At 42.9% G+C, this 12,856-nt stretch overlaps 1 protein-coding gene across 1 annotated transcript in view; it reads right to left on the reverse strand.

Annotated features, from left to right (window-relative positions):
* Nucleotides 1-12,856, reverse strand: part of GRIN3A (glutamate ionotropic receptor NMDA type subunit 3A) — a 77,579-nt gene that overhangs the window by 19,289 nt on the left and 45,434 nt on the right. Inside the window, exon 4 of the mRNA XM_065656649.1 lies at nucleotides 10-155. Within this exon, the coding sequence (XP_065512721.1) occupies nucleotides 10-155 (146 nt within the window). The remainder of the gene's footprint in view (nucleotides 1-9; nucleotides 156-12,856) is intronic.

The following is a 12,856-nucleotide window of genomic DNA, read 5'->3' on the forward strand; positions in this document are numbered from 1 at the left end:
GAGGCTCACTTGAGATATGCCACTCCGTCTGGGGTTGCAGGGACATTGTATCGTCGCATGTACTCGTGCATCTCTGGGAAGCTTTGCCTCACATAGTCTTCTGCACTGCTTTCTCGCACCGTTCCAAACCGAAACCCTTGGGATGGGTGGTGGAGCTGAGGAAATGAAATTACAGATTAGCAGAGTCATTTGCCTCCTTCAGATCCTGTATCTTTGTGAACAGCTTGTCAGAAATTCTCAGCATTCACAGACCTGCTTCTGATGTTCTCCTGCAGTCAGCTTTCCACATCACAGTAAAAGGTGGAAAAGACTTACCAGGTGACTGACTAGCCTGTTTGTGTACCCTCAGGATTTTCTCCAAATGTGAAAAACATTTCCCCTGAGACACACTGAACCCCTAAATCCAAGTGTATAGTTGGATTATTTGTCTTTAAACCAGTCAAGGTTTCAAAAAGTGTCATGAGAAGCCACTAGGCTTGTTAGGATCCAGTTTCTGGGGCTTCAGGTAGCCACAAAGGACTCAAAGTCTAGATTTGTTTTAGTAGAATGGTTTTTTATTGACTCCTTAAGAATGAGATTTTGTCTTCTACAGAAGTGTAGCACCATCATTTCACTTCTAGAAGCCTAGACAGTATACCACAGCCCACTGCTGCCTTTCCTGCCATTCTCTATAGAGAAACTAAGTGTTGTGGACAGCAAAAAGCCTCCTCTGGCAGTCAGAAGGAGGAAGAACATCCCTCAGCAAAACCCAGGCTGTAAGCTTGATTACCAGGCTATACACACACAGACAATTTGTGCAGTTCTATGTCCTTTCCTTTTCACAACTGGCTCCACCTTCTGTATTAAATCCCTGAGTAGTTTGGATGTTTGCAAGTTTCACAGACCTCTGTTTCTAAAGTACTCTGTCTTTATAGCATTTAGCTACTCATGGGAAAATTCTCAGATTGCAGTGGGGGTGTCAGGTGATGTTCTCTACTATGCCAAGAACTTCCTTGAGATGGTCAAGTGTTGCCAAGACCATACTAATTGGAAAACCTTCAGCAATGTGCCAGCCTCTCAAAGGTCAAACCTTCAGAGCACAAGAAACCAAATAAAGCCAAGGCTGAAGTAGTCATGCTCTGTTTGCTTCCCAGGAAGCTCGTGGTCTTCATAGCGGCTTGCAAAGATGATCTCAGCATGGCCACGCTCTGCTTTGCAAAGACCAAGCAAAGAGGCGTTCTGCTGGTCGATCTGGCTCTCTGCATTATTGCCTAGGTAAAACAGAGTGTAGGGCAAAACAAAGCCATACAAAAGACCTTTCCCACTCTTCTTTTCAATGACCCCAGGGATAAAAGAATATTCTTAGCTTTTTTAAAAATAACAGAGGTAAGATGTAAATGCACAGTCATCTAGTTCAGTCTGAAAAGGAAGAGAATCTTTTGGATGATATTTTGATGTCCTGGAGCTATGAATACACTTTATTTCAGGTAATTTTTATCTGGAAAGTGGGCAGACACTTTCCACGTTGTACTCTGCTATTCTGGTCCCTGTGTCACAACCCAGGAATGAAAACTGTCGGTAACGCAAGATTGTGGGCATGGAAGGAGTCTTGGCTTGTTTTTTGAGGTGTTCTGGTCTGGATTACCATGGGACAGGCAATGCAGGGTGTGCCTCCATCCAGAGCTGGCCATAGTGCATGCTGTGCCAGAAGGACTGTGGGCGCAGAGGTAAGTGTCCTTGCCTGGAAGTGTGGAAGCAGCATTCAAGTGCCAGAAGACATAAATAACAGAGAGTCGTGTTGTGACAATACATCATGGAGACTTCCAGCACAATGCTGCCATCCCAAACATAGGTGTAGTCTCAAGACATTGAGGATAACCTGCCTGAAGAATGAGCTTGGAGTGGGCTCCATACAGTCTATGTGTCAAGAAGCTCGTCGCCACAGTAAGTACTATTTTCTTAGGTTTTATTTCTTGGCAGGTTCAGTGAAGATACTGAAAAACTAACTGAGTCTCAATACTGAAGCATAATGCCACCTTCCAAGTCAAATTAGGTATTTGTAGTGATATCTGTCGCCCACCTAGTGATGCCAATTGCAGTGCAACTTCTGATCTGCAGATAAAGACTGCTGATGCCTGACTTCACTGGAAAGTATCCCTTACCCAAACTGTTACCAGTGTTTGTGTCTAGCCAAATCTTTAAGCACTGTGAGAAAGGCAAGTACAAAAGAGAGAGTAAGCTGCACCTCCATGCAATTTTGTGTTGGGCACCTTGTCAAATTTCCCCAAAAATGATGACAATATTGGACTATATATTAGATCAAAAGTCCATCTGGCTTAATATCCTGTCTCTAGCAACACCATATGAGTGGTGGGAAGCCTTGGAAAGTCTGCGTAGGGAAGTTACGTAGTAATCCTTTGCATCCTATGCTCCTCCTGCTTCTGGTAATCTATGCTTTTTCTTAAATCTATGCTTTTTCTTAAGCCTAATTGTCTGTCTGCAACTTTGTGTTTGATGACTCTTGACTCCTTTTATGAGGGATAAATCTTAATAGTGTTTTAATCTCCTGTGTCTTTTGGGTCTTCTATTTTCTTTTTACTGCTGCTTATCCACATAAGGAAAAAGGTTTGCCTGCAGCTCTATGAACAGCGAATTAACAAGGAAAAATGCTGCCAAAAGCAGATAATGGACTACCTGCGCTACCTTCACTGCTAACCTACTAAGACTGCTAAGGGTTACTTGCTTCAACAGAAGATTAAAAACTTCAGGATGGAAACAAGACTCATCAGTTGTCACTGCTGCTTTCTCACTTTCTGTAGTCCTCTCCTAGGAAGATTCTGTCAAAAGATGGAGACCACAAATATCTGTGTCCCAACAGGATAGGTAAATGTCATAGTCTTCCTGTGAGTCTTGCCTTATTAGTTGTCTCTTTTTATCTTTATCTTTTCTGTTCTTCATGCTCTGTTTATTTTGTGTTTCTTACATTTTAAGAGTCCCATATTGAAAGAGTCTGTTTTCTTTAAACCAATAACAGAATTCTAATGCCTAAGGCTTCAGAGAAATAATGAACTCTGAAAAATCAGCATTGAAGCATCACAATTTGAAGAATCAAGAATGGATTATATTTTATTTTAACTAGTGATTTGGAGAGACAGTTACCTCATCTTTTTAATCAGTAATAGCAAATATTAAAGCTACCTTATTGAGAAGAAATAGCTGTCCAAATTATAGGCATTTCTAGTATGTCGAGACTAGACTTCTGTGTATACTGTTTTTTCATTCAAAGCTCAGTCAGTGTGAAAGCTGAATAACCATCACAAAGCAGGTAATGGGCACTAGGAACTGTTGACACTTTTTGTATCCGCAGAGTATTTGGAGCTTTGCTGGTGATTCAAGTATGATTAAAAATAAATGAATGCAATAGTTGCAGATCCATCTTCAGAAATAAGGTTTCTTGGCACTCAGTTTTGATAACGTTACCAGGTCCCTCCAAAATCAGGCATCTATGTCTGTAAGAAATTGGAAGAACAAGGTTTTGATCTAGAGAGAGGCTTTCAGGGGACATTGCCGGCTTGGCAATTCATTGAACAAGATGCAAAGATAGTTGTGGGTACGGATGGTATATCCTCCTTTATTCACCTCTTTAACTGCCAGACCTCCCTTTTGAAGACCTGGGAGCAAACAAAATCACTCACGGTTTGTTTTGTTTCGTTTTGTCCTGTTTTAAAGGGTCATCGCTGCTGAACGTAATTGCTCCTCAGCCACCAGGCCAACTCTCTACTCCCAAGCGACCTCTCCCACGCAGTACACGGGAGATAAGCACTGCTGAGACTCATTAGTGTTTAGTGAGTAATGAACCCTTTGGCTGTGAGCCAGCAAGGCCACCACAGCACCACAGCGAGCTGCAAACTGCACTGGCTGAGCTGCCGAGTGGGAGAAGTAGGGGAGCACCAGCGACTTGGGCAGTAACAGCGTGCACAGGAATGTGTCAACGGAGTAGTTAAAAGCCAGTGTTTTTCAGGGGTTAAAAAGCTATTTAGAATCACAGAAAGTCCTGAGTTGGAAGGGACCCACAAGGACCATCCAGTCCAACTCCTGTCCCTGCACAGGACAACGCCACAGGTCACACCGTGTGTCTGAGGCCGTTGTCCAGTCTCTTCTTGAACACTGTCAGGCTTGGGGCCGTGACACCTCCCTGGGGAGCCTGTTCCAGTGTCCAGCACCCTCTGGGGGAAGAACCTTTTCCTAATGTCCAACCTGAACCTCCCCTGGCACATCTTCCTGCCATTCCCTTGGGGTCTGTCACTCGTCACTAAAGAGGAGAGATCAGTTCCTGCCCCTCCTCCTCCCCTTGTGAGGAAGCTGCAGCCGCCATGAGGTCTCCTTGCAGTCTCCTCTTCTCCAAGCGGAACAAACCAAGTGACTTTAGCTGCTTCTCATACGGCTTCCTCTCCAAACCCTTCACCAACTTTGTAGCCTCTTCTGGACACTCTCCAGCAGCTTTATACCCTTTTTACCCTGTGACACCCAGCCCTGCACACGGTGCTCCAGGTGAGGCCGCCCCAGTGCAGAGCAGAGCGGGACAATCCCCTCCCTGCCCGGCTGGCCATGCTGTGCTGGGTGCACCCAGGACACAGGTCCCTTTTGGCTGCCAGGACACTGTTGACTCATGTTCAACTTGCCATCAACCAGAACCCCCAGATCCTTCTCCGTGGAGCTGCTTTCCAACATCTCATTCCCCAGTCTGTATGTACAGCCAGGGCTGCCATGTCCCAGGTGCAAAATCTGGCACTTGCCCTTGTTGAACTATGACTATGAACTATGACTAAGACATGGTGACCTTCTATTTGGATCTGGGTTAGTATGTGGGGGGGACTCAAGAGATGGCCATGAGAGCCCTCACTGCAGAGAGATACAGCGCCAGAGGGGGCTGAGCTCTTGTCTTGAATCAGTACTCTGACTCACAGGTCCAGGGCTGTGGAACACCAAGACCAGTGCATCTCGCTGCACTGGCCAGGGACAGATGCATCAACAAGATGACCCATCTTCTGTGAAGGCAGAGCTCTTGGGAGGGAGGACTCAGAAATGCTGCTGGGGAGTGCAGGATGAAGGTGCAGGAGAAAGGCTAAAGAACTTTGGAAGTAAGTAAGCTTTCTGGAATTGGGGTACCAAAGCTGTTCCTGTGACCTCTAAGGACAATATCTGCTGTGGGATGCATGGACTATGTGGGTATTTCCAACCACAAGTCTCACTGTTTAAAAAACATACTGTAGGCAAGAAAACAAACAAGAGGAAATGCTTTTTTACACCGTGTAAGAAAACAAGGGATAATGTGAATGTATCCAAGTGCTGAGGAGGTGAAGTGGTTGTTGTGTCAATTGAGCACTAAGATGGGGCAATCATGTAGTGTTTAAGGAAAATCAAGAGTTCTGCAGAACATCCACCTTCTCTGACAGCACCAGGAGACGCCTTGGGACTTCTCAGAGTCTTCTGTACCTTGTATAGCACTGTGCTATTAGACAAATGATGTTTGTGCTTTTTACTGTCAAAAGCAAATACTGCAGCTACCAGTTCCTTTGGCTTGGCACCTTACTTCTAGATCTTCTTGGTTTCTGTCTTCTGTTGTTAAAACATCTGCTGAGTGGGAAGTGGAGAACTCGTTTTATTTGGGAAGATGTTGAGAAGAATTGGGTGTGTGCATACATCTATGGCTTGGGGTGCCAATTATGCATGTAAATACCAATGTGATAAAACCACAGGAGCAGAAACAGGAAAATACAATCCTAAATGTCAGGGATTTTGCATTACTTGGCACATTCCAGTTTATGTAATACAGTGCCATTGCATTCAGTGCCATCAGCTAGGCTGAGAACACCTAGACTCAGACTTGAAAAGACTCGGGCATAGAAATATCCTGTGCAAGTGGGGATTTAAAACTGAAAATGCATGACATGCTGTCAGCAGTTAACCCTGACATACTCCCAAGTTGGGCTGTTGGTATTGAGTTCTTTCTAGCAGGTTCTGGCTTCCGTATGACCTTTCAGTGCTGCAAAGCTAGAAGATTTGGCTCAAAGTTTTTTCCTCCGTTGGTGCCCTGGTTGTTATGTCTACTATAATTTTGAGGTTTGCACCACAATTGTTTGTCGTGTATTTTTGCAGTGGGTAGCAAACCTAAGTGTACGGAATATAAATAGAGTGAAGAGATGGTCTCGGCAGGCCATCTGATCCTGTGGGGTTTGAGCTTGGTGGGAGCTGTGAAGAGATGAGGAAGGTCTAAACAGAGCAACTGTTGGGAAGTGAAATTATGGCTATTATCTATAAGCAATGAACCCAGAAGTAACTGATATCTAGGAAATGCTTTCCCAGTACTTGATCAATGGGGTACACTACCTGCCTCACTGAGTCTGATTAAAGACTATTCTGAGCATCTTGACAGCTGGCTGGAGGAAAAGTGCTTCAGGAGCTCAATTTCCTTCCCAAATAATTAAAATGATTTAATCATTCATTCAGTTAGCCTCTCCTTTCAAAATTTAACTCCACGAATTATTATTCTTTGAGGGAAATCAGAAAATGGCAATGCAGTATACAGTGACTGCACCACGCAGTGCCAGATGCAGAGTTAACATGCATTCAGCTTTTACCACCACCTACAACATTGCTTTTTAATTTTAATAGTGTATGGAAAGGTGGAACATGGCTGAAAACACTTTCCTAACTTTTGCAACAATTCTTGAACAAAAATTGTTATAGAGAGGTTTCAGTATCTCTGCCCCATCATAGTGCTGGCTACCTGGTGTAACAACAAGTGTACTGTTTAATGGACATCTCGTATATCAGCAGAATTGCTGTTAGTGCCAGCATGATCTCTGCCAGGGAACTGCTGCAGGATCTTGAAAAACAGTTCAGTTTCAGTTGCCAGTCACTGGAGATGTGTAGAATTAAGTGGTCTGCTCTGCTGTGAAGAACTGACACACTTTGAGAGATCTGCTGTTTTGCAATGATTCTTCTGTCTTCGGTGTATGAAGCAATAGCATTTTATCTTGCCTTATGCAGATAATATATCTAAGTGGTTGTCTGGCTGCTAATGGATTTCTTATGATTCCCTGAAAAAAAGAAATGGAATTGCTAACACAAAGCAATGTTTCAGGGGAAGAAGAATCAACCAAACAAAATTTTTAAAAACTCAAACAATGTGGAACTTTGTTCATGGGCTTTTCCCTACTTATCTGCAAGAGTTTTTGAAAACCAACTAGTGAATATTTATGTGGGGTACAGAGGGAGATGAAAGAAAATTATTCACAGTGAAGCACATGAATTTTGAATTTTAGCAGATGAAAATTCACAGCTGAACTTCTGGAAGTGGAGTCTTTCTTCAGAAACTGTCCCATGTGTTCAGGCTTGGGAAGTGCAGATGTTCCCAGGGCCTCCAGGAGATGGTGTATGCAGAATACATTTGAAAGCTCACTTTCCCTTCTCCGTTGCAAAAAGTGTCAGGGGAGCTGATTCTTGGCTTGCCAGGATAATGTCAGATTTTGTTAACATCCTGTCACTTTGAATCCAATTCAACTAGGTCATTAGCTGGCATAAATCTTTACAGCTGCATTGAAGTCAATCAGCGGTTTCAGTCTAGAAACAAATGCACAGTCCAGTACTGACAGTTTATCCTCCTGCATTGCAACAAGAGCATACACGAAAAGAAATCGTGACTTAGGTCTCTGTTTAAAAACATACAGCTCCCTGTGTGAGTAGTAATAATTACAAGATCCGCTCTACTTGTCTGTCTGCTGCAGAAGCTGTACAACTAAGGGATGACACTGGGGACTCTAGTTTGTGGTAGGTAAGTTAATTTCTGAAATGAGCCCTGCTGATTGAGTTGCTGGGCGGTGTCAGTAGAAAAAGCTCCATAGGAACAGTACTCTTGTGAATATTAACTTAATGATGTGTTTATCCCCATTTCTTAATAGCACTTAAAGAGTTTTCTGGACATAGGGGTCTTTGAGCTGGATTTTATTCTGGGAAAGCTGAGAACTGTGAGATAGTAAGTTTAAATTATTGTAGGAAAAATGGATAGACTGAAGAAAAAAAGGGATGTAATTCACAATAGGCAACAGATCACTGTTTCCAGTTGTATTTCAGCAAGACAAAGCAGCTGTAGAGATGCTCCAGACTGAGTCACTTCATTGACCACATTCTTCTGCTTCCTACCTGTAAAATACGGCTAATGCTGCTTTAAGGCAGATGAAATCCTTTTCAAATTAGAAGCAAGGGAAGGAGATCTGTTTGGCTTAATACATCCTCAAACTACTGAAGAGACACAGGAGATTTCTCCTTAAATGATCCCTCTCATCCTTCCATCCCAAGTCTCAGGTCTGCAGATGGAAAGCTATCACAGTTCTCTACAATCAACTGAGGGCTGGAGGGGAAAACCTGAAGTCACAGTAGCTTGAAGGGCAGGTAGCTTTCTCACCTTTAAAAGAATCATCTTTTAAATCCTTTTTCTTAAAAATTTCTTCTGCTCTAGCTGGTATTGGTTTATTAGGAAAACACTGTCAGTCCTCCTGCCCCAGCCATATGGCAATTGTTCCCCAGGTACCAGGGCTGAACACAATCCTCTGTGGGCACTTTGTCTAAATTTGTAAGGCAAGGCTAATGCTCTGTGGTTTCCAGGAAAGGACCAGACAAGTTTTGTGTTGCAAATGTGTCACCAGTTACTAGGACGAAGAGGTTTCCAATTGCAGATTTTGGAACTGTCCACCAGTGCAGCCCTAATTTCTTAAATATGTTATTTGCTATTGGCTTTTCGTTCAAACCCATCAAATGAAGGTAAATCAGGAGTCCTTTGTTACTGACAGATCCAACACTGGAACTAAATGTTATTTTTTCCCTTCTTGGAATCAGTTTGGAACACTGAGGCATGTGTTATGCACAAAGTGTAAAAGAAAAATAATGGGCTCATTCAGATGCCTTGACCACTTGCACAGTGAAATATGGACAACAGTATTTGACTTTAGCTGGTGTTCAGTCAAATCTTATTGTACTCAATGAAAACTCCTTTCTTTTTTTCTAGAGGGCTGGAGCCCTTGGCATCCCTGAAATCCAGGGGGACAGTGCAGGAGCTGACTGAGGACCTCTGGCACTAGGAAGATGAGCCAGGCTAGTGTTCATGTCTCTGTTTATAGATCACAACGGCTGTGACTTTCGTGAACAATAATAAATATCCTCAATGCTGCTAAGTCAGCTCTATGGTGGTCTTCCATTTGCCAGGCGATAAGATCAAACTTGTGCATCTTCACTGATCTCTGCTCCTCTTTGCCAGTTACTTCAGTAACATCTTGTCCTCCTCTTTGTCTGCTTACATTATTTCTTGCAAGGGTCTGAGGCCCATCTATGATGCAGTTGCTATTTCCAGTGGTGGGCTTGCTTTCCTTTCCTTTTAAAATGTCATGATGTATATTTATACTGCAGCCTGAGAGTGAGAAACTGATGTGAATACAGCTGGGAAAATGCTAAAACACATTCATTCTTTCCGGTGCTGAAAGAACAACCTTCATGACCTGCATCACACGGAATGAAGACAGCAGGACTTCCTCCCTTCCACCCCTGCCCCTGCATTCTTTGGGTCAAACAATTATCATGGTGAGCTAAAGAGTGGCCAAGGCAGTAGGTGACAGTACAAGGCATTCTATGTAGGTGAAGACCTAGAGCAGTAGGGGTTAATATGCAAAGATACCAAAAAGATAATTTTTGGCAAGTAGGCATAAAAAAGCAGCTCACGATGGGAACGGAAACTTTATTTGGAGAACACTGCAGTGCATTGCCTGATAAACTGGATATCAGAATCATAAATATCCAAACCAGACAGGCTCTGAGCCTCCAAAGCTGTAACTTTAAAAGAAAGCTTTAATGAGGTGATGGGGAAGCTAAACAAGTCACCACCATAAATTGCAAGGGGAAGCTAAAGAAGCCAAGATTTCACCTCCATAAATTGCAGGTGTATTTCACTCCTGTATAAGATTGCTCTGCAACGCCTGTTCTTTATTCTGACTGCAGTTTTGGTAATTTTTCCTTTGTCTGTGATTTTTTGACTTTGTTTCTCTGTGACACTTAAAGTCTTCTTGAGCTCAGATCCTTCATTGACTCATTAATACTCAGAAAAGCACCATGTATTGTTTAGCAGGCTGTGATGCTGTGAGTCATGACCTTCCAGTGTCCAATGACTTCCTGCACAGAAACACATGCTCTATAGATTTTGCAGCCAACTTCTTTTAATTGTAAAAAGAAAATAATCCTGCCATCCTGTACAGATACTAAACCCCATGGGAGTAGTAAGATTTCTGTTAACTCCACTCAATTTGTTGTTTAGTTTTTTATTATACAACATTTAATGCATATTTAAATACATGCTATTTCATTATATATTTAATACATAGCAGTGCAAGTTGCGCTCCTTATAATGATTTATCTTAGGTTGCTGCAGTGGAAGACCATGGCTGTCTTTAAGAGCATTTTATTCTGTGTAATTCTTACAAGACTTCCTTCTTTCAGTAAGAAAATTTATCAATAAACACACAAGAGTTATGGCCTCACTCTGAAGCTTGCTGAACTTGAGGGAAAATATCATTAAATGCAGGAGTATTTGGATCATGTTTCTAATAATGAAAAAAGGCCTATAAAGTGGCTGGACCTTTCCTTTTCTAGGGTTTGGTATTGCTAAAGCTCATCTGCAATTACTTGCCAGTTGGTATTTCTGGGACATTTTGATACATGTAACAGGGAGTTTTAAACTGATATAATAATGGCCATAAGGCCTCTAAATTTACTGAGATTTTCATAAACTAGACGGGAGAGCTTGCACCCTCACATTTTCATTTTAAGTCTAAACCCAAAAATATGTTTTATTGTACATATTGAATTCCTGAGCAATAAAATCTCAGAAATATATTTTCTGGATTACTCAAAGTGCTTAGTTTTGTAATAAAAAGATGGACAGCTCATAAGAGCAAGCATTCAGACGATGTTTTGGAAGAGGAGCAGAGATTTCTGAGGACTAATTCTGAAGCACAGCAAAGCTGTGGAAGGGACCTTCTGGATGGGGCTTCTCAGAGTGATTGCAGGTGTCTGCAGTGCACTCCTTGGGGCATCTACAGCGTTGTGAGACATCAGTGCTGGCCAGGCTAGTACGCCGTCATACATGATGGAGAGGAATAGGTGCTTTCAGGGAATGGTTTGGGCGATCTTCTCCTGAAATAAGTGTCTTCAACAGCAGCCCAATGTGCCTACCTCTTCCAACTGAGTGTAAAAGCATATCAGACTAAGTAAATCATACTTGATGTCTGCACTGCAGAGATGTAAATTTAGGTGAGATAACACAATGAAACTGCTGATGGTGGGATTCAGAGGTGTAGCCCTTTTTTGTGAAATGAATCTCAATAGGTTCAATATTTTCTGTCAAAATGCAATGTGGAAAGGAACTTTGCCATTGTCAAAGGGTGTTTTGAAAGTATAGTGATCCAGAGGAGTAAAAATATAACCACAGTGAATTAATAGGCATAGCTACTCAAGCTCATCCTAAAGATGGCAAAGAAAAGCTGACAGCTGTCAGAGAAGTGACAATGGTCGGATAGTAGCTGAAAAGCTCATTATATTCTTGAAAGAATGACACTTTTAGCAGAAAGAAAGGCCGAGTGTTGGACCACCTTATGGAAAATCTGTCCAGCTCCTCTGCTTCTGCTGTTGTGTGCTTTCTTGTTGGCATGTTTGAAATGTTTCTTCTGTCCTCTGGGTTTCCACAATTATTTTGCCTTAGATAATCTGGACTACTCAAGACACCCCTGACTTTATGGTGCACCTCCAAAATGTGCTCTAGCATCAGAAGACTGCAAGCAAAGTCCCTGTTTCAAGTCCCCTTGCCACTTAAAAAACCCACTCCTTGGGGAGGTGCTGTAATACAAGGCCCTATTTCTACATTTAAAAATGAAGATTTTTACTGAATCTGGGCCTTGGTTGCAGGCTGATTGGGCAAAAGAAGGCACTGACACTGCTTTGTACTTACTTACAGATAATTTCTTCTTTTCTGTGCCTGTGGCACTGAGACCTAGATTACTCACATGCAGATAGTACCATTTTATGGAAACCATACTGGATACTAAAACATAAAATATCTGGACTTGTCACAAGACTGGCCAAAAAAGACAACAGCCATAAGGATACATGCTTCTGATGCAGAATGGAAGCAAATTCCTTTTTCTTGTGCCCAGAGCCCCTCGCTTATCAACATGTCCCTTCTCTGCTTAGCCTGTGCCTGTAAGGCTGTGTACTCAGCTTGCTGCTGTAGATCTATAATGCAACCACCTCCTGTCAATCAGGGAAAATATGACAATGGCCAGCTGTCCTAGACTGTTCTGTCCCCATCTGCGTACCTACGTGCTCCTCTAGCACCAGCTCTGTTTTAACGAGCTACCTATTACAACCTCACCTTGCCACTGTGAAAATGTGCATTGGCCCCAGCGAAGGATAAAAAGTTTGGGTGGTGGCTTTTCCAGCTGTCACTGAGTGATTGGCACTGGTGAGGCAGCACCTCAGATATTGTGTTCAGTTTTGGGCCCCGCACTACAGGAAAGATACTGATGTGCTGGAGTGAGTTCAGAGGAGGATGACGAAGCTGGTGAAGGGTCTGGAGCACAAGTCTGATGAGGAGCAGCTGAGGGAACTGGGGCTGTTCAGCCTGGAGAAAAGGAGGCTGAGGGGAGACCTGATCGCTGTCTGCAACTACCTGAAAGGAGGGTGTAGCACGGAGGATGTTGGTCTCTTCTCTCAAGTAGCAAGTGATAGGACAAGAGGAAATGGCCTCAAGTTGTGCCAGGGGAGGTTTAGATTG

The sequence above is a fragment of the Caloenas nicobarica genome, chromosome Z, assembly GCF_036013445.1.
Source record: "Caloenas nicobarica isolate bCalNic1 chromosome Z, bCalNic1.hap1, whole genome shotgun sequence".
NCBI classification, from domain to species: domain Eukaryota; kingdom Metazoa; phylum Chordata; class Aves; order Columbiformes; family Columbidae; genus Caloenas; species Caloenas nicobarica.